Source organism: Talpa occidentalis, unplaced genomic scaffold (genome assembly GCF_014898055.3).
Source record: "Talpa occidentalis isolate TD23 unplaced genomic scaffold, MPIMG_talOcc4v2.1 talOcc4.12, whole genome shotgun sequence".
Classification (NCBI taxonomy): Eukaryota; Metazoa; Chordata; class Mammalia; order Eulipotyphla; family Talpidae; genus Talpa; species Talpa occidentalis.
The window spans coordinates 39,394,217-39,415,961 of record NW_023601212.1 but is presented as its reverse complement, the minus strand read 5'-3'; the positions used below and the strand labels follow the sequence as shown (position 1 = coordinate 39,415,961).

The 21,745-nt window shown below is 47.8% G+C and overlaps 1 protein-coding gene across 6 annotated transcripts in view; it reads right to left on the bottom strand.

Moving 5' to 3' along the window:
• The window catches only part of SMARCA4 (SWI/SNF related, matrix associated, actin dependent regulator of chromatin, subfamily a, member 4), an 89,926-nt gene that overhangs the window by 8,505 nt on the left and 59,676 nt on the right, over window positions 1-21,745 (bottom strand). For 4 of the 6 annotated variants that reach the window (XM_037505819.1, XM_054693274.1, XM_054693275.1 and 1 more), the window contains 10 exons: window positions 21,557-21,664; window positions 20,454-20,540; window positions 19,610-19,656; window positions 18,372-18,538; window positions 15,805-15,968; window positions 13,603-13,830; window positions 13,254-13,352; window positions 12,920-12,997; window positions 11,965-12,183; window positions 7,568-7,821 (listed from right to left, as the gene is read on the bottom strand). In XM_037505819.1, the coding sequence (XP_037361716.1) occupies window positions 7,568-7,821; window positions 11,965-12,183; window positions 12,920-12,997; window positions 13,254-13,352; window positions 13,603-13,830; window positions 15,805-15,968; window positions 18,372-18,538; window positions 19,610-19,656; window positions 20,454-20,540; window positions 21,557-21,664 (1,451 nt within the window). The remainder of the gene's footprint in view (window positions 1-7,567; window positions 7,822-11,964; window positions 12,184-12,919; window positions 12,998-13,253; window positions 13,353-13,602; window positions 13,831-15,804; window positions 15,969-18,371; window positions 18,539-19,609; window positions 19,657-20,453; window positions 20,541-21,556; window positions 21,665-21,745) is intronic. The other 2 variants (XM_037505823.1, XM_054693273.1) reach the window with 1 other exon arrangement.

The following is a 21,745-nucleotide window of genomic DNA, read 5'->3' as shown; positions in this document are numbered from 1 at the left end:
CACTATTCCAGTAGAGGGAGGGTGGGGACCCTTCATAGCAAGGTCTGCACACAGAGCAACCATCAGATGTCCAATGCGCCAATATTTCCAAAGAGTTGATAGACTCAAATGAGCCAATGACACATCTGGAGACCCATATTTCTCAACAGTTAAACAATGAAATTCAAATCTCATTTTTAAGAAAGCCTGACATCCCCTCTTTAGATAATTCATTTTGGAAACAAGATGCTGAGCTTTGGAAAACAGGTGGAGAGATGCCTGGCCCAGGGTCACAGGGCCCAGGGTCACAGAGCAAGGGACACAAACTGGATCACCATCCAGCATGCTCCCAGGTGAGCTCTAATGTGGCAGGTGCAGGCCTCCCTGGTCTCAGTGCTACCACCTTGATGGTGAGTTTGAACCCAGGCCAGGGAGCTACCAACATGGCACAGCAGACCTCTCCTGCTTTGCTCAAAGCGCCCCTCAGCAGTGTATTTGAGTAGATCTGCATCTACTCAAATGTTGAGTAGATGTTCTGCTCCCCACTCTGTCTCTGGTGGATGCTCTCACCTCCCCACCACCCCTCTGGCCTGTACCCTAATTCTTGTATGCATAAATAAACAAATCTTTTAAAAAGATAAAAGATGAAGATTTATTAAAAAAACTTAAAAAAAAAAAGTGGCAGGTGCTCAGAATACATTAACCATGGGTAACCAGGAGGACAAAGGACAGAACACCCATGATCCATTTGTGACAATGCAAAGAACATTTCTCAGGACCAGAGAGAAGATGCAAATGATAGGCAAAGCAAGGTTGGTCCCCCCCAGGTTTCTGCCAGAGGTGGCAGGGTTGGCCATACAAGCATAGACAGGCCCAAGGCACCCTGGGGGGCTGTGTGCTGCCTTTCTGAATCACTGTGTCCTGTTGTTACTACTGCAGCTCCATGTAGATGAGGCCTCAAGCCCCGTAAATGACAAGGTCCACGGGATACCACAAAGGGATCGGAAGACACTAGGGATCCTCTGGTCTACATTGAGGAACAGGACAAGTTGAGGGGTACAGGGCTGAGAGGGCCTTTTCCCTGCACACCAACTCATTCTTCATTCCTGCAAACTTCTAAATTTAACTGATTTTTTTTTAGCTAGTTTCACCTTGTAGACTTCTCAATTCATCTTTCTATTCTTTTATCTAGGTATCTCTTGACTTTATTTTACAAAAGATTTATCTTTATCTACTTATGCACACAAGAACTGTATAGGCCAGAGGCATGGGGGGTGAGAGGATTCAACAGGGACAGAGGGGAGCAGAATAGGTGGGCTGACTGAAATACACTGCTGAGGGGAGCAGCAGGTGAGACAGGAGAGGTCTGCTGCGCCATGTGGGTAGCTCCCTGGCTAGGAATCAAACTCACACTGCAGTGGCTGCTGATAGCTTCACAGTGCTAAGACTCAACCCTTTGCACCATCAGGGAGGCCCTCTTGGCTTTATTTTAAACATTACCTTTTTTGGTGTGTGATTTCTCATAGACTTGACTGGACTTTTTAATCCGTCTTTTCCTCTTCCTTCTTGTTTTTAAGCCATGTAGAACTTTCCATTTTATACCTCCTGTTTTACCTATTGATTATCTTCTATTTTCATAGACACATTTTTGCTTTTCCTTGGCACAGCAGGGAAATGCTTGCAGCAATACTCTGAGCACTCTAGAAGGCTCTCTCATGGGCCTCTGATAGAGGCAGCAGTGTGGGGGTGAAGTTGTGACCTGATCACCCCATCTACTTGTTTCCAGAGGCCAGGTATGTTTAAAGCTTTTATGTAATTCTAGTTTTCAGATCCTTCTAAACTAGTTGCCCTGTTTTCTTTTTCTTGGCATGAAGTGGTTCCACCATGGAGATCACCATCAGGGAGAAAAGCCTAGGGACGGAAATAACAGGGCAGGTGGAGTTTCTTCCAGCAAAGGCTGTGGTGGGCTCAGAATCTCTGCACAGCTCAATGAGCCCCACTGGGCTCTCAGTTTGGTCCTTGCCCACCTTCAGGCTCTGATTGGCCCTGATGTTGAAGAAGGGAACCAGCACTTTTCCCAAGATATCCCGCCTCCGTGTCTTCTCCCAGAGCATAACCATTCCCAGGGACACCAAAGCCTTAGTCTGTTGAACCCTGAAGTCTCCCTGTCCCAGATCTACCCACTCACTGTCTCCCATCACTTCTGGGACCTCAGGGGCTTGGAGTCACCCGTGGTGGCCTCTTTTGGAGAATACTTTAGCCTAACAACCTTCCTTGGGGCTTGTTATACTGTTCCTCTTTTTCTTGCAAATCAAGGAACAACCTTTCAACTCTGAAGAGACACCTGCTTTCTGACTGAGGAGGTACAGGGCTAATGCAAGAGCATTGGGACAGCACTGCTCAGGGCAGTGACTGCCAGTCCGGGAAAACCTGCGACTGAGACGTGGCCAGAACCCTCCTTTACCCACAGTGAACTTGGGACTGTTCATAGGGCCACGTGCACAGCCCATGTTATTTCTTGGGCTGTGGGGTCTCCACAACCCCATGTAGATGCCTGTACTTCTGAGGGTGCTTGGAAAATAAAGGTTGAACCCAGTCTCTCTGACATTCAAGTTCTGGTGTTACAGAGCTGCTGCCTTCTGGCAGGGCAAAGGGCTGGGGGACACAGAGGGCCTGTTTGTTGGGCTTAGGAGCCCTGGGGAGCTTAACCTGTTTGGTCTGGATATAGCACCATCTTTCTGGCCATCTGGTCTAGTGTTCCCAAGAAACAAGTGACCTATTCTGTGATCTTGGCATGGTCATCAAGTTCAGGAGATGTTAACACCTCAAAATGGTCTTCATAGCAGAAAGGAGTCTGCCTTGCAGCTGTGAATGTCTGAGCACCATACTCCAACCTAAAGAGTACCCAAGGTGGCTCTTTTGGGGGAGAGGGGAGTCCTCTGTCTGCTGAGGCAGTGCCTTACAGCATACACCCTGCACTGAAACCTTCCCAAAGGTACCAAAGGATGTGCCCCGAGCATTTTGGTGATGCTGCCTGAATGCCTCAGTCACCAGCAGCTAACTCCTTCTGAAGGAGCAAGGGATGAAGACTCCAATGGGCACCACACAAAGGCCTAAGACAAGGTCCCAACTTGACCAGAGTCTGCCCTGACTTACAAGCAGGTTTAGATTTTAAAGTAAAAATGTCCTACTTCATAATTCTGGTGTTGATTCTGGTGGCTGACTGGTGGGTTCTCAATGCAGTTTGAAACTCCAACCACCAAGGAGAAATTATCTCAAAGCCCTGCATGTAGGCCTATCCCCCAGAGGCATCTGGATGCAGGACACTCAGTCTCTGGGTCCCTGTACATGCTGCTGTCCCCTCAGCCTGTGGTGCTCACTCCCTCCTCCTCCTTCCGTGGTTCCATTTATACACAGGCTCTGTGTAAGTGGCACTGGTACCAGAAGCTACCGTGTACCCTGGGATGGCCTGTGCTGGCGCCCATCAGTGGTGTGGTACCGCAGACTCTCAAGCTTTTTCTTACTGTGGCCCCACAGTGGGAAGTGCCTCTTCACCAAGATCCATTCAAGACTAGCTGCACAATTTAGGGGTGCCAAGCCATTCTGCTCAGCGAGGCAGGTTCCCATCTCTGAATTCAGACAAGAAAATGCCTTGCCATCATTCTTTGGCATCCAGGAAAAACCAAGCTGTAACAACTCATTCTCTCCTCAGAGTCCACGCTTAACTCAATTACAGAGTTTAACTGTGGAGTTATGGAACGCAAATGGTTTTTTTTTGGGGACTCTTGCCGGCAGCCTGGGAACGAACCGGCGCTGCAGAGGCTGGGGGCAGCCTCACAGCCCAGTGCTCAACCGCTGCGCCACCAGGGTAGGACCAGCAAATGGTTTTTAAAGAAAAATCCATCTTTCATTTTCTCTTCTGGAAATGAGCAACTGAAAGTTTGGGACAAGGCAGGGATGTCAAGCTATCTTCAATTGTCCCCACTCCAGTGCTCTTCTTGTGTCATAGCTGTGACCATTTATTTGCCACTATAGTTGGTCCCTCAGAACCTTCCAGGTGTGTCACAATTATGAGGCAAACATGGTAAAGAATCTAACCTGGTCCAAAGAGAGGTCTGGCCTTGCCCCTTCAACCCCCAGGTGCCATCACCCCAATTCCTTAGAAGGATTTCTAAGCCCCTGGAGTGTCTTCCCTTGATAGGGTACCTTGTTTAACTGGGGGTCCTGGGTCTAATGGTTTAACTAATTTAGGGTAAGGGTACTAAGTGGCGTGGTGTCAGCTCAGCCCGCAGAGGGACTGGAGACCAAGGGCAGCATATAGTGGTCAGGTGTGTCTGTACCAAGGTACAGTGGAAACTGGACACTTGAGCCTTTCTGGTTGGCAAAACTCTGTGCGTGCTGTCTCATAACACAGCCAGGAAGGCTGTGCTGTCTGCAACTCCAGGGGAGAGGGCCACTGGAAGCTCTGTGTATGGAACGAACTTGATGCTGACCCATGAGCTTCTTCCCATGCTGATTTTCCTCTGTATCCTCTTGCTTCTGGAAACTTAACAGCTTCCATTCCTGTGAATCCTTGAGAATTACAAAGATTGTGGGTGGTCTTGGGGGGGCCCCTGAACCCTACCTGTAGTTCGTGTCAAAAGTGAGGGTAGTCTGTGGACTGGTCCCCAATCTTACAACAGAGTGAACCATATGGTTATTTCCCCTGTAGTTTCCCCAGTTTGTACAAACATTATAAAAAAAAAACCCATTAAAGGGCCTCCCCGGTGGCGCAGCGGTTGAGCGCTGGGTTGCGAGGCTGCCCGCAGCCGCTGCGGCACCAGTTCGATCCCCGGCTGCTCCCCGGCCACCAGAGGAGGGTCCCGCATGGCGCGCAGACCTCTCCTGCCGCCCGCTGCTCCCCTTAGCAGTGTACTTTGGTCCTTCTGCCTGCTCTGCTCCCCGCTCTGGCTCTGGTGAATTCTCTCACCCTCCCGTGCTTCTGACTGTACCCAGTGCATGTATAAACCAAACAAACAAACAAATAATAAATAAATAAATAAGACATGCCTCTAGAAAATTAAAAAAACAAACAAACAAACAAAAAAAAACCCATTAAAAAAGGTCGACTTTGTTCCTAAGCAACTCTGAAAACAACTGCCACGAGGTAACTTTTCAACGAAGTGAACCTGACTATCTCTCCTATGTCCCCTGCCGACCTCTTCCCCTGTGACCAGCGAACCAGAGCAAGGATAGATCACTTCAATCTCAATGCCAGCACGTGGCAGGCTTCCTTTAATGACCCATTTGCTGTCCTGCTTCTAACTCCTTATAGTCCTTCCCCGTCTAGCGGAAAAATCCCAGTCCTGTGACATGATCCATTCCAAGAAGACATGAAGTTAAAGACAGATCACGCACCAGTTCCTCCTGAGGCATCCTGCCCAGAGTCTGGTATCGGCTGGGAGCACAGCTAGGTGACATCAGGGTTGGTGTTCTTGTCAAAGTGGGTCTCACCAACCTGGAAGTTCCCGGGTGACATATGCACAGTTGTGTCAATTACCACTAGGACCAGGATGGCTGGGCCAGGTTGGTTTGCACACTGTGCTTTGGATAACACTGCTGAAGAGCTGTGCGCCAATAAGCACATGAAGTTCAGAGGCTCCACATCCTCGCCAACACTTAAGGTTCAAAACCTAGGCCATTTTGGCTTTACATTTGTTTTATTGTATGTTTCTGTGATGTCAGGATGTTGCTGCAATGATCCTGAGTTGACTGGGCACCCCTTCTGGGAAGTTTCTATTTCATATATTTTCTCCATTTTAAAACTGCATTGTCTTTTCAAACTGTGGCACCTTTTGCTATCTTCATGAGGGTGTCCTTTAATGCATGGATGTTCTTAAGTTTAATGAAGTCTAATTCATACAGCCTTTGATAGACAGGAATGCTTGTTTCCTGTTGAAGTCCACTCCCACTTCAAGACCATGAAGATTTTCTCCTAGGCTTTCTAGAACTTTTTTCATCTCATACATGCATGACTATAATCCATTTCAAATTAAAATACGCAAGTGGTATAAGTAGGGACAAGGTGGTTCATCTCCATAGGGATTTCCAAAGGATCAGTATGATTTTGGTATAATTATTTTTGTCTTACTGATCTTCAAGGGTCTTCTTTAAAGTTTCCCTTGCAAGAATATCATTAGGAAAAAAACATTAGGGTCTATCATTTTCATGGGATTTGTGCAAATTCTGTATTATTTTTAAAGATTTATTTTATTTATGCATACAAGAACTGGGGTCTAGATCAGAGGTATAGGGGGTGAGAGGATTCAACAGAGACAGAGTAGGGAGCAGAAGAGGCAGATCTACTGAAATACACTGCTGAGGGGAGCAAGAAAGGAGAGGTCTGCTGTGCCATGTGGGTTAGTGGCCTGGCTGGGGATCGAACTCATGCCACAATGGCTGGCAATAGCTTGATAGCACTGAGACGAACCCCTGTGCCACCAGGGAGGCCTCAAATTCTGTATTTTAAATAACTGTTGGTCTTTTTCCCTTGTGAAATTTTACATTATTTTGGAGATCTCTAATGGTTGATTTTGATTGTGCCTCTTTTCCTCTTTGGCAGCTGTTTCTCTTCTAATCATAAAAGATACTTTTTAAAGGGCAAGTAGTATTCCTTATTTAGAACAAGTGTCACCACCACCAAAATTTCACTCTTGGTAAGAGTATCTACAAGTGATGCCAAGGGTTCACGCTCAGACATTTTCCCCTCTATCTTCACCTTGCTTCATGACTTACTATAAAATCTAGGTGTATAACCCTCCTCAGAACGAGATAGCCCTACTGGCTACCAGCAGGTACCAGAAATAAGCAGGAGCCCAATTCTGAGTGAAGTGCATGCCCTGTGCCTTGGCTTCCGTCTATAGCTCACTCAATTCACCTTGTGCCAGCAGAACACGCACATCTTCTTGGAGACAAGCATTTTCTAGTACTCAGCTTGACTCTGAGGGCAGGAAACCCAATGCCTGGGGTGGAGTCTGATCTATGTTCTCAACCTGGCAGCTCATCATGATAGCATAGGGAAACAACCAGGCTTCTTGTCACACAGTGAAGGGAAAAGGCAGTGAGATGGAGAGACTAGAGATGGAAAATGTCAACTCTCTGCTCCAGCCCCACAGTCCCCTGACCAGACCCCTGGCCACAGGACTGGTGTCCACCCCAGCAAAGACTTTCCCACCTGCACCTTAACCCTGTTGTTCCCACTATTCTTGGGGCTTTTCCACCTGCAGTTGCCTCTGCTGGAGCACTCATCCCCAGCCCTCCCCCTTTCCTCAGGGTTCCTCTCATATGCCACCTTCCCTGAAAACAGTCCCCTGCCTCCACCTCCCCAGGACCCCTTTGGTTCCCTCTTCATGAAGGCTGATACTACGCGTATGCTTTCTTCTTCAGAAATGGGTACCATAGGGCAGGGGCACTGAGAAATAGATACAACCAGTCCTTGTGGAGTGACTGAATGAAAGCAGACAGCTGGAAAGTCAGTGCCCAGTGCCCACAGGCCAGCAAGGCCTCTCCAGGGACCCCCAAGATCTGCCCACCCCATCCCTCGGCTTACCTGTCCTTGTACTTGATCACAGCATCCACAATCTTCTTCATCTTCTTGGTAAGGTTGGGAGGGTTAGGGGACAGCTTCTCGGCAGGAGGTCGCCCACGTTTCTTCTGCTTCTTGCTCTCATCATCCTTATCTCGGCTGCGGGTGCTGGTGGTCGGGGTGGAGGAGCCGGCGTCACTATCTCGCTTGCGCTTCCGAGATGATTTCTTCTGCCGGACCTCCTCTTCGATCTCCTCCAGCGTGCCCTCCTCGATGGCCTTCAGGGTCAATAGTGGTAAAATAGGACAGCCAGCACCGAGGTTGACAAGAAGAGACCGAGACGCAAACCTATAGGGCCCAGCTGGTACAGGATAGGCTGTCCTGGGACTCCTGATAGGCTCCAGGAGGCTGTGCAAAGCCAGCACTGCCCCTAGCATGCACCCATCCAAACCCATCCTTAAACAGTTCCACTTCTTTATGAATTAGAGTTATATCTTCACAGAGTGGTGATGGAAGAACAGAATACTGCAATCCACCACCCAGAGGTGATATTGTTAATCCTCTGCTTTCAACCCTCTGCATTTCTTTTTAATTGTATAAAACATGTTTAACATAAAATTAACCACTCTAACCAGTTTCAAGTGCACAGTTCAGCAGTATTAAGTACATTCACATCATGTGCAGCCATCACCACTAATCTACCTCCAGAAGGCTTCCCACACCTCCATGCTCTTGTGCACAATGAAGAAATACTGAAATCACATCCACATACCACATCAAGACTCATGTTTTTGCTTACTATATCCTTGGTATACTTGTTGTCATTTCTCTGCAACAGAATTTTTTGATAATCTGTTCAGAATTCATGGTACAGTGTGGCTTAATCTCCCCCTTTTGGGGCATCTGGGTTGTTTACATTGGGTAGTGTGTGCCGTTGTGAGTAAAGCCATGACTGATATCTGCCTTTCTAGTAGATTCCTGAAGTGAAATTGTTGAACCAAAGGATATGATTATAAACAACATGAATTTAAAAATAGCCCTGATACATTAACTTTCAATGAGAACAACTAACTTGCATGTTCTACCTCCAAAAACAAAGTGATAGGAAGCCAAGTTTCTAGGGGAGCTTAGAGTCAGAAAAGGGAGCAGGGTCTGGACCTGCAGATATATGCTGGGAGGTGTTCTGAATTTATTGGCTGCAATTATGACTGGGTCTCACACTCACAGAATAATTCAGTTTTGTTTGTTTGTTTTTCAAAGTCACTATTGTTATTACCATCAAGTTTGTGGTAACTGTGAGTCCTAGAAATCGAATACCAAGGTCTCTGGTCCCATGACCAAGACACGTAGGGTGAGAGTCAGAACATTCTGAAGGGTTTTGGTATATACAGTACAAGAGTGGCTCCTGGAAAAGTGGTACCAATTATAAGTCCACTGCTAAAACAGAGAATGTATTTTTGTGTTGGGCAAATGAACGTATTTTTAATTGATGTAAATGGAATTGACATACAAAAAGCTATGTGCTCGATAAGGAAAGAGCAGTCTTTTCAAAAAATAGTGCTGGAAATCCACATGTAAAAGAATGCCTACATCATGCTGTTTGCAAACTTTTGTTGTTGTTTGCAAACATTAACTCAAAAAGATTTACGGATATAGAAGCCTCAAATCTAAAGTTCTTGAAAGAAAATAGAGGGTTAAATTTTTGTGACTTGGATTTGGCAACAGACTCTCAGACGTGATATAAAGCACAAATAGAGAGAGAAAAACATATAAATTGAACTTCATCAAAATAAAAAGCTTTTGTGCTTCAAAAAAAAAAATCCATCAAGAAAATAAAAAAATAATTCACAGAAATGGGAGAAAATATTTGCAAGTTATATATGTGATGAGACTGAAAACAAACAAACAAACAAACAAAACAAAACAAAAAAAACAAACTCCCACAGCTCAATGAAGGCAAATAGCTCATTTAAAACATGGGCAAGGAGGGGCTTCCCTGGTGGCACAGTGGGTTGAGTACAGTGCTGTGAAGCTGTCCGCAGCCTCTGCAGTGCGGGTTCGATTCCCTGCCAGCCAGGGAGAGACCCACATGGAGCGGCAGACCTCTCCTATCTCGCCCACTGCTCCCCTCAGCAGTGTATTTCGGTCCATCTGCCTGTTTGGCTCCCTGCTCTGTCTCTGGTGAATCCTCTCATCCTCCTGCATCTCTGGCCTGTACCCCAGCTCTTGTATAAAAATAAATTAAAAAAAAAAAAAAGAAGAAGAAGAAGATACACAAATGACCAAGAAGCACGTAAGAAGACATTGAGACCACTGGCTACCAGGGAAACGCAATTCAAACCCACACTGAGACACATACCACTACAGACCCACTAGAATAATAATTAAGGACAAAAACATATAACAAGAGTTGGTGAGGATGTGGAGAACCTGGAACTCTCAAATGTTGATGGTAGAAATGTAAAATTGTGCAGCCTCTGTGAAGAATAATTTGGCAGGCACACAAAAGTTTACACATACAATTACTATTTGATCCAACAATTCTACTTCTAGGTATATACTCAAGAGAATCAAAACACAATGTCCTCAAAAACCTCATACCCGAATGTTCACAGCAGCATTATTTATAACAGCCAAAACATGGAAACAACCTCAATCTCCATCAGCTAGAGTGGATAAACATGTGGTCTGATCACACAGTGGAATATTAATACTTCAGCTATAGAAGGGACTGAGTCATGCTTCGACATGGATGAACCTTGAAAATATTTTGTTAAGTGGAAGAAGCCAGACACCAAAGGTTCACATATTGCATAATACCATTTATATGAATGTCCAAAACAGGAAAATTTGAAGGGACAGAAAACAGGTGAGTGGAGGCCAAGGGATGGGGGAATTTTGGGGAGTGAGCTAAAGAAGAAAGGGCTTCATTGTATTGTGATGAAAATGTTCTAAAATTAATTTGCTGTGGTAGCTGAACAACTCTTAAAAACACCAAAAACTATGTATCTTAAACAGGTAAATTCTGTGGTACATAAATTACAACTAAAAACAAAATTAAAAAAGGAGATGTGCTTAAGACAATATTAGTATATGAGCAACTGTCTTTTAAAAGGCGTGCATTGATTTAAGAATGTGGTAACCCTGCTGGTAACAATGCCAGCACCTGACCTGGTCTGTGGTTAGGCCCACGTTTCCTAATCAGGGGTTCACTTCTTGGGCCTGGAGTTCTGGGCCAATGGCTGGGGACTGTGACACCCCATCCATCTCCTCCAAGCTTCACCTGTTTCTGTAGCATGTTTCAATGGCCCTCTCACACACAGTTCAGTGGGCAAGCTGGCAAATTTGGGATGTTCTGAACTTCTAGGACGGGACCAAGGATGCTGGGCCATACAGAGTGTGGGGCTCCAGAGGTAGTTAATCCAGGTGATTCTGAGGGCCTGATCAGAGGCCTAGGCAGGAAGCATCACTTTTATGTGGTGTAGCACTCAGCAAGGAACAGCTAAAAAGATGTCATATGCCTTCTGGGAAATGTTGCTTCAGGGATAATAACCTCAGGGTTGGATTTTGACCATCTTCTAGGAACTCAAGTCCCTGGAGCGGGGAGAATCTGATGTATTGCTACAACACTGGTGCTGAGCTCAGTGCTGGCCACGGTACCTAGTGCAGGTGCAGTGGGCCCTCAGCTGGGGTGGGCAAGTGGGAGGAGCATTCATGGCTCTGACTCAGTCATTTGAAGCTACTGCTGTCCATATGCACTAAACGTCACCTTAGGAACAGCTGCAACCGCGAGCCTCAGTTAAGGGCATGTGCCTTCTCCTTCCCAGACGCCAGAATGGTGTGCAAGGGTGACAAACTCAACTCCAGGATGCCTGACCCCTGGTCAGTGTACCCAACTGCCTTTCAGGATAATGTGACAATCACAAATCTGCTACTGTGTTTTTTGCCCTGTGGACAGATACTTAAAAGACCATTTTCAGGCTGAGATAGGCAATATTATAACTTAACCTCGTAGAGAGGTGGCTCTATATAGTTGAAAAGCCGATTACATCCTGAAGTGAGATTTAAGCTACTCAGGGGCAAGAACATGCCTTCCTTACATGTGGTCAGGGGGAACTGACCATACCTGACCTCACATTAGAAGTCTCAGTGTGGGGCCTCCCTGGTGGCCTAGAGGTTAAGTCTCAGTACTACTGCCATGACGACCTGAGTTCAATCCCCAGCCAGGGAGCTGACACACATGCACAACAGACCTCTCCTGTTTTGCCCACTGCTCCCCTCCAGCAGTGTATTTCAGTGTCTCTGCCTGTTGTGCTCCCCACTCTGTCTCTAGTGACTCCTCTCACCCCCTGCACCTCTCATGTACACTCAGCCTCTAATCTTTCAAGGCTTGCCCCTCACTGGCCCTCTCCAGCATGTACCTTGAGCCACTGCTTCTCAGTCAGTGAGTCGCTGTAGTCTACTTCCTTGCGATGGCGGGAGCCACGGCCAAACATCTTTTCCTCCTCCTCCTCACAGGTCAGCCGCTCCACCTCAGCATCATCCTTGATGATCCACGAGGGAAGCTCATCCTCCTCCATTAACCGTGGCTTCCGCTTGGGGTTGCGGGCCTCCTCACGCCTGCGGTCTAGGTCCATGCGCTGGAGAGTCCCAGTAAGGGGGTGGGACAGAGGGAGAGAGGCATTAGCACGGGGAGGACACGTGGACATGGAAGGACACATGGACAAGGAGCAGGTTTTTTGTCTGTAGGACCAGTGCTGCAGTGGGAGTTACCCGGCAGCTCTGGGTTTTGCTGTGGCCAAACTGGCTCTTATGTCAGACCCTGGATAGAAGCTCTACTTAGGAGCTAGATAGAACTGGAGGTAATAGGAAGGTCCCAGAAGAGGAAGTGGAATGGGCTGGCAGTTCTAGGGTTTGGTTTTGGCAGGAGGTGCAAAGCCTGCTGGGACCAAGAACCTGGCTCTGAGTCAAGAGCCAAATCTGCTTCCCACCAGAGGTGGAGAGTGAAATCTGCACCAGTGACTGGCCTGTTAACTCCATGTGAAAGGGAGACTCAGAGCCTGTCCAGTAACACTCAACAAAACAATTATGGTCACTGAGGGAGGAGATGTGTAAGTGTCCCACAGAATACTACAGAATACTCTAGAGGTCAGGAAAGAAAGATGGTCAATTAGGAGGCTTCATGAAACTCTCCAGAGAGCTGCCTCTAGCTCTATTACCTGAAGGGGATGTCGCCATCACTGACACATTTTGCTTTGATGTCGGGGGGACACATGAACCCCTCAGAACACCCAAGCTTCATGTGGGTGGGAACCTGGCACCCTGAAGGTGTATGATGCAGAAAAGCAGCTTTCCACCTGTGCTCGTGGCGCTCACCATGAACAGGTCGAACTCCTCCTCATGCCGGGCAATCATCTGGTTGACGGTCTCATCATCAGGCACTTCGTCTTCTTCCTACAAGATTTCACATTTTTAGTCCGAGTGTGGGGAGGCCAGGGTGGGCGGCAGCCGTGCTCAGAGGCGAGCGGCGGCGATCCATGGGAAATGAGCTGGCGGTCCCAGTCCGGCTGCGGTGGATGGGGACCCACACGGCAGCGAGAGGCACACACGCACACACACACGCACACTCCGTGGGATCAGGGCCCTGCTGGCCGTCTCAGCCGAGAAGCCGAGGATTGAATGGGCATGGAGACTGAACTACCCCTCTCACCTTTAGAGGTGGCTCCTCCAAGTCGGGGTTGACGCCCGCTGGCGGAGGGGCAGTGTGGGCGAAGCTGGCACTGCCGCTGCCCGTGCTGCAGTGTCTGCTCTGTGGATAAATAGAGGACTTCAGTCTCCAGGGCTGTCAATCCGGCGTCTTTCACCAGCAGTTTAGGAAAAAAAAACCACTTCAAAGAAAAAGCAAGTACTCATCCTCGTTCCTTTCAGCCCACACTCCCTTTACTCCAAAGGGATGCAAAAAAAATAAGTGCAAAAAAGGTAAAAAAACAAAAATGAAAGCCGCTCATGCGTCCACCACTCACGCTGGGGAGGGGGTCGGGGGCTGGTGCTGTGCTCACCTCATCCTGCTCCTCATGCTCCAGGATGGCCTGCAGGAAGGCACGCCTCTCGTGGCTGGAGGACTTCTGGTCAAACATGCCAGCCTGGATGACCTTCTGGTCAACGTTAAGCTTGTACTTGGCTGCAGCAAGAATTTTCTCCTCCACACTGTTGACTGTGCAGAGGCGGAGCACCCGCACCTCATTCTGCTGCCCAATGCGGTGGGCACGGTCCTGCGCTTGTAGGTCCTATGGGAGAGATGCCTGTCAGTCTCAAGATAGCTCTTTAGACATCTAGAGAATGTCAACCTTTTGATGCTATAAAAAGAGAAGGTAACCTCCCAATTCTTGTGTGCATCCTTCTGCATAGCTATTCTGCCACACAACCAGCTGCATTAGGGTGGTAGCTCAGGAACATGACCTTGAGCCTGTGCCAGAAAGATCTCAACCTGATTTCTGTCAGAAGTATCATTTTCTACTTGACTAGGATTCTACCTTACTAGGATGCTGAGGAGGAAAGACTTGGTGGACAACTCCGGAAGTTATATTCCAAGCAGTCCTTGTCATAGCTGCGTGGGTCATTGTGCTGACACCAGGAGGGCCCTGTGCTTGTTGTGCTGGCATAATGGCGAGGCACCATTTACAGGATGGGGCCAAATCTGGCAGCATTGTGGTGATGCCCTTGAGTTTGGTTGTGAGCTCTGTTATCTCCTCACTGAGAAATGCAGGCCCAACCTCTCTGAGCCTCAACCAATTCTGCTGACACAGGTCCCTCTCAAGGCTATTAAAAGCATTGCGGGCTCTGCCCAGTGAGTGGTAGCATGGCTGTCAATGCTATCTGTATCACCACTCCCAACGAATAACCAAGAGGGTTCCACAAAATCCTATGTCTGGACCTAGGAGCTGAGTGGGGCTGAATGCAAGATTTGCATGCAGTGGGGGAGGCACAGGCCACACCTGGTGGGGAACAGGAGTGTCTGTGTCCACAATTCAGCCCAACTAGGTCTGCAAGCTTCCTGCGTACACCCAGGCCCTGCCACAGGGAGCTGAGCAGCCTCCTGATATGGCACAGGACAGAGCTACACAGGAGTTTCTGCACACTGTCCGCCTCCTAATGGGAGAGGCACACCTCTTGGGAAACTGCCCAATCATCAAGATCTTGTCAGGAACAACCCTTCAGGATGACAGTGGGAAGGGATACTAGCAATCACTTAGGACATCTGCCCAGCAGATAGGCTAAAATTATACATTGATAACCAGAGCCTCCAGACTATGAGGAAGGGCGTGCTCATATTCTGTCAGTGGAAGAGAAAACAGGGGTAGGTTTCCAGATGTCACTTTGGCAGAAGGGACCAGAACATGAAGGGGACACTCCTGCGGCCCATGCAATCCCACTTCTCAGGGAACTCAGAGAAAGTATCAGAGGGCTCCTGAGAGGCTCGTAGTCATGCTGAGAAACAGAAAACCCAGCCTATCAATTGGTGTTTGAGTGAAAGTCTCAGAACTGCCATAAGCTGAGACAGCTAGCAGCCAATTAAATGATTAGGTAGAGCCCCATTGGGTTCACACAGAGAGGTGGAACACACTGACTACTGAAAAGATGAAAGGTGCTAGAACATTCTTTATTTGTGTCAAAAATAGAACATACGTGTATGGGTCCTGGCATGTGCTCAGAGAAAAGTGGGATCAGTGAGTGAGGGGAAAAAGACTCTTTAAATCAATGTTACTGAGTTATTGGTATTTGCATTTCTTAATAAAACAAGAACATAATTTTTGCTATGAAGCACAAGGAAAAATTAAATACTTTAGATCTATCATAACTATAGAATAACTTATCCCTGCATCTACTGACAGATCTCATGTAGGGTACACAGGTAAGAAACAGCAGCAGCAGCATATGAAGTGTGCTCCAACTCTCATTACAACCACAAATGCAACCGGAAGAACTCTCATCACTGAAACAGTGAGGGTGGCCACAACCCGACAGGATTGTGACATTTTCCACATTCTTTACAAATTTATGTAATGCCAGGATTTTTTAATTAAAATGTTTTAAATAAACATAGGACAATAAATCCTCTCTGGGCTTCTCTCCAAAGGCCCTAGGAACTGTGGGTGCTGTTGCAACTGTCTCCCAAGGGAACTTCACGGAGGCCAGCGGCACTCAAACCCCTGGGTATCCCCCAGGTTTCAACCCCCTCCACAGGATGCCAGATGCTTTACCTGGTGGGGGTTCCAGTCACTGTCAAAAATGATCACAGTGTCGGCCGACTGGAGATTCAGCCCAAGTCCCCCAGCCCGGGTGCTGAGGAGGAAAATGAAGTACTCGGAACCTGGTTCATTGAAGGTTTTCAGCAGCATGCCCCGGTCTTCTGCCTTTGTGGTTCCTGCCGGGCGCAGAGAGAACAGTTATTAGCAAGGTGAATGCATGTGGTGGTATGGAGACCGAGGAATACCTTTGGAGTGTGGGGACAGTGCCCAAATGTGTCCTATGGGGCCACCTAAGCCACAGCCACACTTAACACATGGCCATGGGCAACCATTAGTAGGCACCCAAGATTTACAGTGACACTATTGAATGACATTCCCCTGGCCTGGAGGAAACAGAAATGAGTCCCAAAAGGCCCATGTGTCTCTATGTAAAATGGGGCTCTTGGGAGATAGAGGCTGCCCTGTCAGCCATTTTGTTGCCATAGACCTCTGCCCAGCTATTTCATGGGCAGCAGGAGATACTAGGAATAATACCTCCCCTCCCAAAAATGCCCAAGGGGTCTCAGAAGCTACTGCCATGGATTTTCTGGGTTGACAAAGAGAACCATATACAGGCAAGTACAGGAGCTTATGAGGGATTTATTTCCTGTCATCAAGACATAGGGTTTCTCATAGGACAGCCTAGGACATGATCCTCAGCACTGTATTAAGAGGAATATCTAAGCCCCTCAGGTTCCTGCCAGTTCAAAGGTGCCTTTGGCAAAATCGGGAATCATTTTTGGTAATAAAACAAAAATTAAATATTTTTTGCCACTGGCCTAAGCCTCATGGTGAAGCCTGAGCTCTAGATATGCCTATAGCTGTCCCGTGCTCCAAGAAGGGCTGAGGCCTGGGACAGGAAAGGAGCCATGTAGGTAGAAGAACACATCTTTCCCACCAACTCTTGCCACTCCCATGGTGGAAGGTTTTATTTTACAGCATGCCACTGAGCCCCCACCCTTTGCCCATTCTTTACCGGATTTTCTATTCCTGTGGCAGTGACCGTGCAAGGTACTAAAGGACACCTTCATGGTCAAGCATACAAAAGTTCATCTTTACAAGAGGACTCACCAGGGAGAAGGAAAAAAATAAGGCAAATGGACAAGCAGGGGTGGGCAGGAAAATGCTTTCTGAATATGGCCTCTTCTCTGAGGGCTTATATTTCCCAGGACCGACTCTCACAAAGGCATGGCCCCTGAAAGACTTGAGAGGCAGCTTAGAGATGTCAGAGCATAGAGGCAGGGATGAAGTGAGGTGTGACCACACCAATAATGACATACCACAAAGGAAGCCCCTGAAGGAGGTGGGGGTATAGTGGGAATAAGATCAGATTTGCGCTTAGAAAGGTTGCCCTCGATGGAATTTCAAGATCCAGCTGAAAGCGGGCAAATGGGTAGGGGGAGAGGGGACAGGGCACATTCCCACTAGTGGATCCTTCCAGCAGCCACAAGTCAGAGGTATGGGAAATCACATTTCTACAAGTTGTACAATGAACACCAAAATGGGGACATAGGTTTGGTGTGCTGCCATGGAGATGCACCTGGCAACCAGCTTATATGAATGGTTTGAGAAGTGGTATTGGGAAGAAGAAACGTGTTTAGCTGTGTTTGCCCCAGCAGCTCCCAAGTTCATTTTCCTCACAAGTTCTGCTCACTATAGCTGTCTGACAAAGTGGGGAATTCTCCATCAGGTCTTCCTGCCCATTGGACAGTGTCAGACCACTGGGTCCTATCAGCATCTGACAGGTTCTCGCTCAGCTCCCTCCTCCCTGGAGCTCCCGCGTGCTGGAGAAAAAGCAGGAATGGGATTTCTCATGAGAGTACACAGTCTCAAAGAAGTGCTGTTATGGGGGAAGTGTTGCTCTTGCCCCTAAGGCATCTGCTTCCCTGCCGAGCCCTCCTGCTGCCTGACTCCAGCTCTAGGCCTAACTGACAGCAGCTCACAGCCACCCGGGCAGTGGAGAGATAGGTGTGTGGCTTACAGCGGATTACTAAGAGCCAGTCCCTAGTCACCTTGGGAAAAAGATGGGTTTCTCTTGGGGACAAAGAGTAGGCAGAAAGGAAGCCTAGACAGGATGCCTGAGAATGAAGCCAAGATAGAGGAAAGTGGAGTCAAGAGCTCAGGATATTTCCTTCCAATATCATCTGCATACCTGGACTCAGCTGTGCCTGAAGCAAGTTAACCCCTGGGGTTTAGTTATGTGAGTCTAATCAAGACTTTTCCTCTTCTGCCCACAGAATACAAATTTCTGTTACTTCAACCAAACAGGACCATTGTGTACCCTTTAACCACTGGTCCCAGCACAGTAGTGCAAATGCTTGTGTTTGGGTGACCTGAGGTGCCATATCCAGATCAGCTATTCTCCCAGACCGTGGGCTCTGATCCAGTTATAATGTTTCCAGGGCCTTCCTTTCCAGCCCTATAAGCCTATGCCACTCAGTGTGCCATGACTTGGGAAGGAGGGCACACCAGCCAGAAGCTTCAGCAGCAATGGATAACAAAGCCCTTTAACAAAACTTCTCTCTCTTGGTCATACTCACCATCAAGTCTGAGGTATTTAAAGCCACGATATGCAAAATAATCTTCCATGATCGTCATGAGGGAGGTCATCTGACAGAACAGCAGCACTTTATGGTTGGTGGCACGGAGCTTAGGAAGTATTCTATCGAGAAGCTCAAATTTCCCTGAAGCTCGGTACAGGTCTAGTCTGGTGAGCAGAGGTGGGGGAAGAACACGCATAATAATGTTAACACTGGCATCTTGCAGGTGGGCAGAGGAGGAAGCTCGGCTCCCATTTCCAGGCTGACCAGAGCCCGCCTAAGTAGACTGGTCATTAGGCACAGGGGCGAGAAATGGCTTTCTAGGCAATGTTATGACCCCCACCCAACATTTCAGCAAAATTATTTCAACTAAAATAAATGCAGGCCTCCGCTGGTTAAGGACGACTATGTATTACTGTCCAACCTGGATACTTGTAAGAATAAAAGAGATGCTGCTGTTGTGACAATGATGAACAATGGCTACCCTAGGAAGTTGGGACTTGTCTTTCTTCTGTTAAAGAACACCTGGGAGCGAAAACTCAAATCGGAGAGTGCCTGCACCACACCATACGCAGGGCTAAGAATCCACAGTTTACAGATGTGGGAAGAAGCCTGGGGGTACAGTGGTAATATGCCAGGGGCAGGATGCCAACACAGATCTGTGGGACCCCATTATGCAACTTGGTATAAAACTTAAAACAGCACAAGAAATCTTTCTCTTTCAGTTGGTGCCTCTGCTCACGGTAATGGCTTACTAGTACAGACAAAGAAATGATAGCTTTAGCACCAGAATGTTTTTTCAAAAGGCTGGCTGCTTGCAGTGGTGAAATCTAGAGGCTGAATCCACATCCAACACCAGGGTTTAATGTCTGAGCTGCACATAAACAATGCTGGAGAAAGTACACCCACAGCAAGATGGACAGTGCATTATCTAAAGAGTATCTCCCAGTTGGCAAAGAGAGTTCAGGCTCAGATGCGTTAAGAAAGTTGTCAAGAGTCACAGAGCCCAGAGGTAGAGAGGAGGGGTCTGGAAGCCAGATCTGCCTATCAGGGTTTCAAGTGGTCAACTCTCAAAGTGTGGACATTTCCCTTGGGTTCATTTAGAGTTTCTAAAATTTCTCCTATAAATGAACCATCTTTGCAGCTGGACAAATATAACAATAAAGCCAACCAAACAAGTGAGAAGCACCTCTATATTCACTGTCTGCCCACCCCCATTAAGCTGGGAAGCTTCTCACCCTTGGACGATGCCGCCGGTGAACCCCAAGTGTTCGGAAAAGGACTCCTGCAACGGAACCAGAGATGGGTCAGTGCGGGGCAGGAACGGCACCCAGCCCCATGCCTCTGAGTCTTCACACCAGTGCTCAGCAATTGTCCACAGTGGCTTTCAGGCCACAGAGACACTGAACCCACTGACACACACCCCTTCCCTGGTGCTCTTCCAACAAAGGAAAGAAGTCACAGCATTAACACTCTCAACCACCAAAAAGGGCTTATAAGGACAGAGCACAACTGTCCTTGAGTGCTGAACTGGAATGCCAGGAGTATCAAGGGATTTGCAATGACCCTGAAGCTTTATGACAAAATACAGACATGTGTTTTTCAGAAGCAAGAATCCAGATTCTCAAAGGAGATTATAGCCCAAAACGATCTAACCCAGCGACTTCATGAAGAGGGAGGTTGCTCTCAGTACTCCAACCTGGGGTGGCAGGGGCCACAGTCATGGCTGGGAGAATTTAGTGTGCCCACAAACAGAGGTAGCAGAACATATCAAATAGGAAAATGATCCCAAACAACAATCTCTGAATGCACCAGTGATCATTCGATTGCGGGCTTTGGTTTCTAGAGCCTATTTCCCTATACCATTTGGACTCTTTACAATAAGTACTTGCAAACCGAAAATCAAGAGACAAATATACAGGCATTATCTATTTAATATGATAAAAGCTATTATTTAAAACGCTGGCTCTGCCAAGGGGCCCACCACAAGCAGGTATCTCTGAGAGATGGGCCTTATGCGTGAACTAACTCCCACAAGTTCACACTGCTGCCAGGCCCCTCATCCCTGGGAACGGGCCTCACCTCAATGTGCTGAAACATATATGGGTGGTTGCAGATCTTCCTCAGTTGCATGATGGTGTTCATCAGGGTCTTGGTGCCACCTTTGCCCTGGAGAGGCAGAAAAGAGGTTCTCAAATCAGGTCTTCTGCTGGGGTGGGGTGGAGCAAGTGGTGGGAGGACTGTAAATAAGCTTTCAGAGGGAAGTATAACTTTTGGCAGGGAAATCAGGAGTAAGGAGCTGGCGGCTATGGGGCTCAGAAGCTTGAATAGAGCCCTAGGGGGAGCAGAGACCACCTGGCACACTTGAAAGGGTGGTAGGTGGATAGCAGATGGTGGGACAAAAAAGAAATAAGACTTGCAAAGAGCTGAAGTTGAATCAGAATGCTTTGTTCTAAGCATAACATTATAGGGAGTCACTCTGGGGCTACAACCAGAAGAGGCATGGTAACTTTGAAAAACTTCTGGTTAGAGGGAGAGGAAGGATGTGTAGGAGTGGGGGTTGGGTGCTGAATGCTGGAAGTAAATCAATAAATGTGCTACCGCAACAGCTCAGATAAAAAGGGGTCCAAACACCGTATCTAGTGAAGGAAAGGGGAGGCAGAGTGGAATTCAGGATACTGAGCCCAGAACAGGGGAAGTTGGTACACCCCCCTGGGTGTACAATTAGTACTGGTGAGGGGAGCTGGGCGGGAATAATCTGGTACCCTCAGAGTGCAGCAATCCACACAGTCCTCACTCCTTTCCACTAGAATCCCCAATTTTACTTGATAACAACAAGGCGGAAGTGGGGTTCAGTGGCTACAGTTCTTTCCCAGCTGGGAAAATTCACTAGAATATTCTAATTCTGCTGAGATCAGTGCTGGGTCCCATGCTGCTACTGAGACACCTGTGGGAGCTAGCATTTCATAAACAAAAGAGGATACCAGACAAATGCGACCCACAAATAAGACATGTACCCGTTTCCACTGACCTCTCTACATGAGCTTACCATATCTGCTGACATCCTCAGGATCACCCACAGATTGTCCTTGACCTTGACCTCAACAATAAACCCCAAGGAGGCAGGAGGGCCACTGGCTACACTGTGCTCAAGTCCCACACAGCTGGTGGGTCCCCAGACCAACCTTCTTGTCCTTTTCCGAGCCGTCAGTCAACAGCACCCCCTTGGCCTGCATGTGTCGGTAGAGTACACGCTGCAGGGCAGACATGTCACACTTGATGACGTACTCCACCTGCAGGGGGATATGGTGCCAGTCAGGGGGAGTCCAAGAAGTCAGAAGCTAAACTCCAGCCTAGGCCTGTGTCAATCTGTG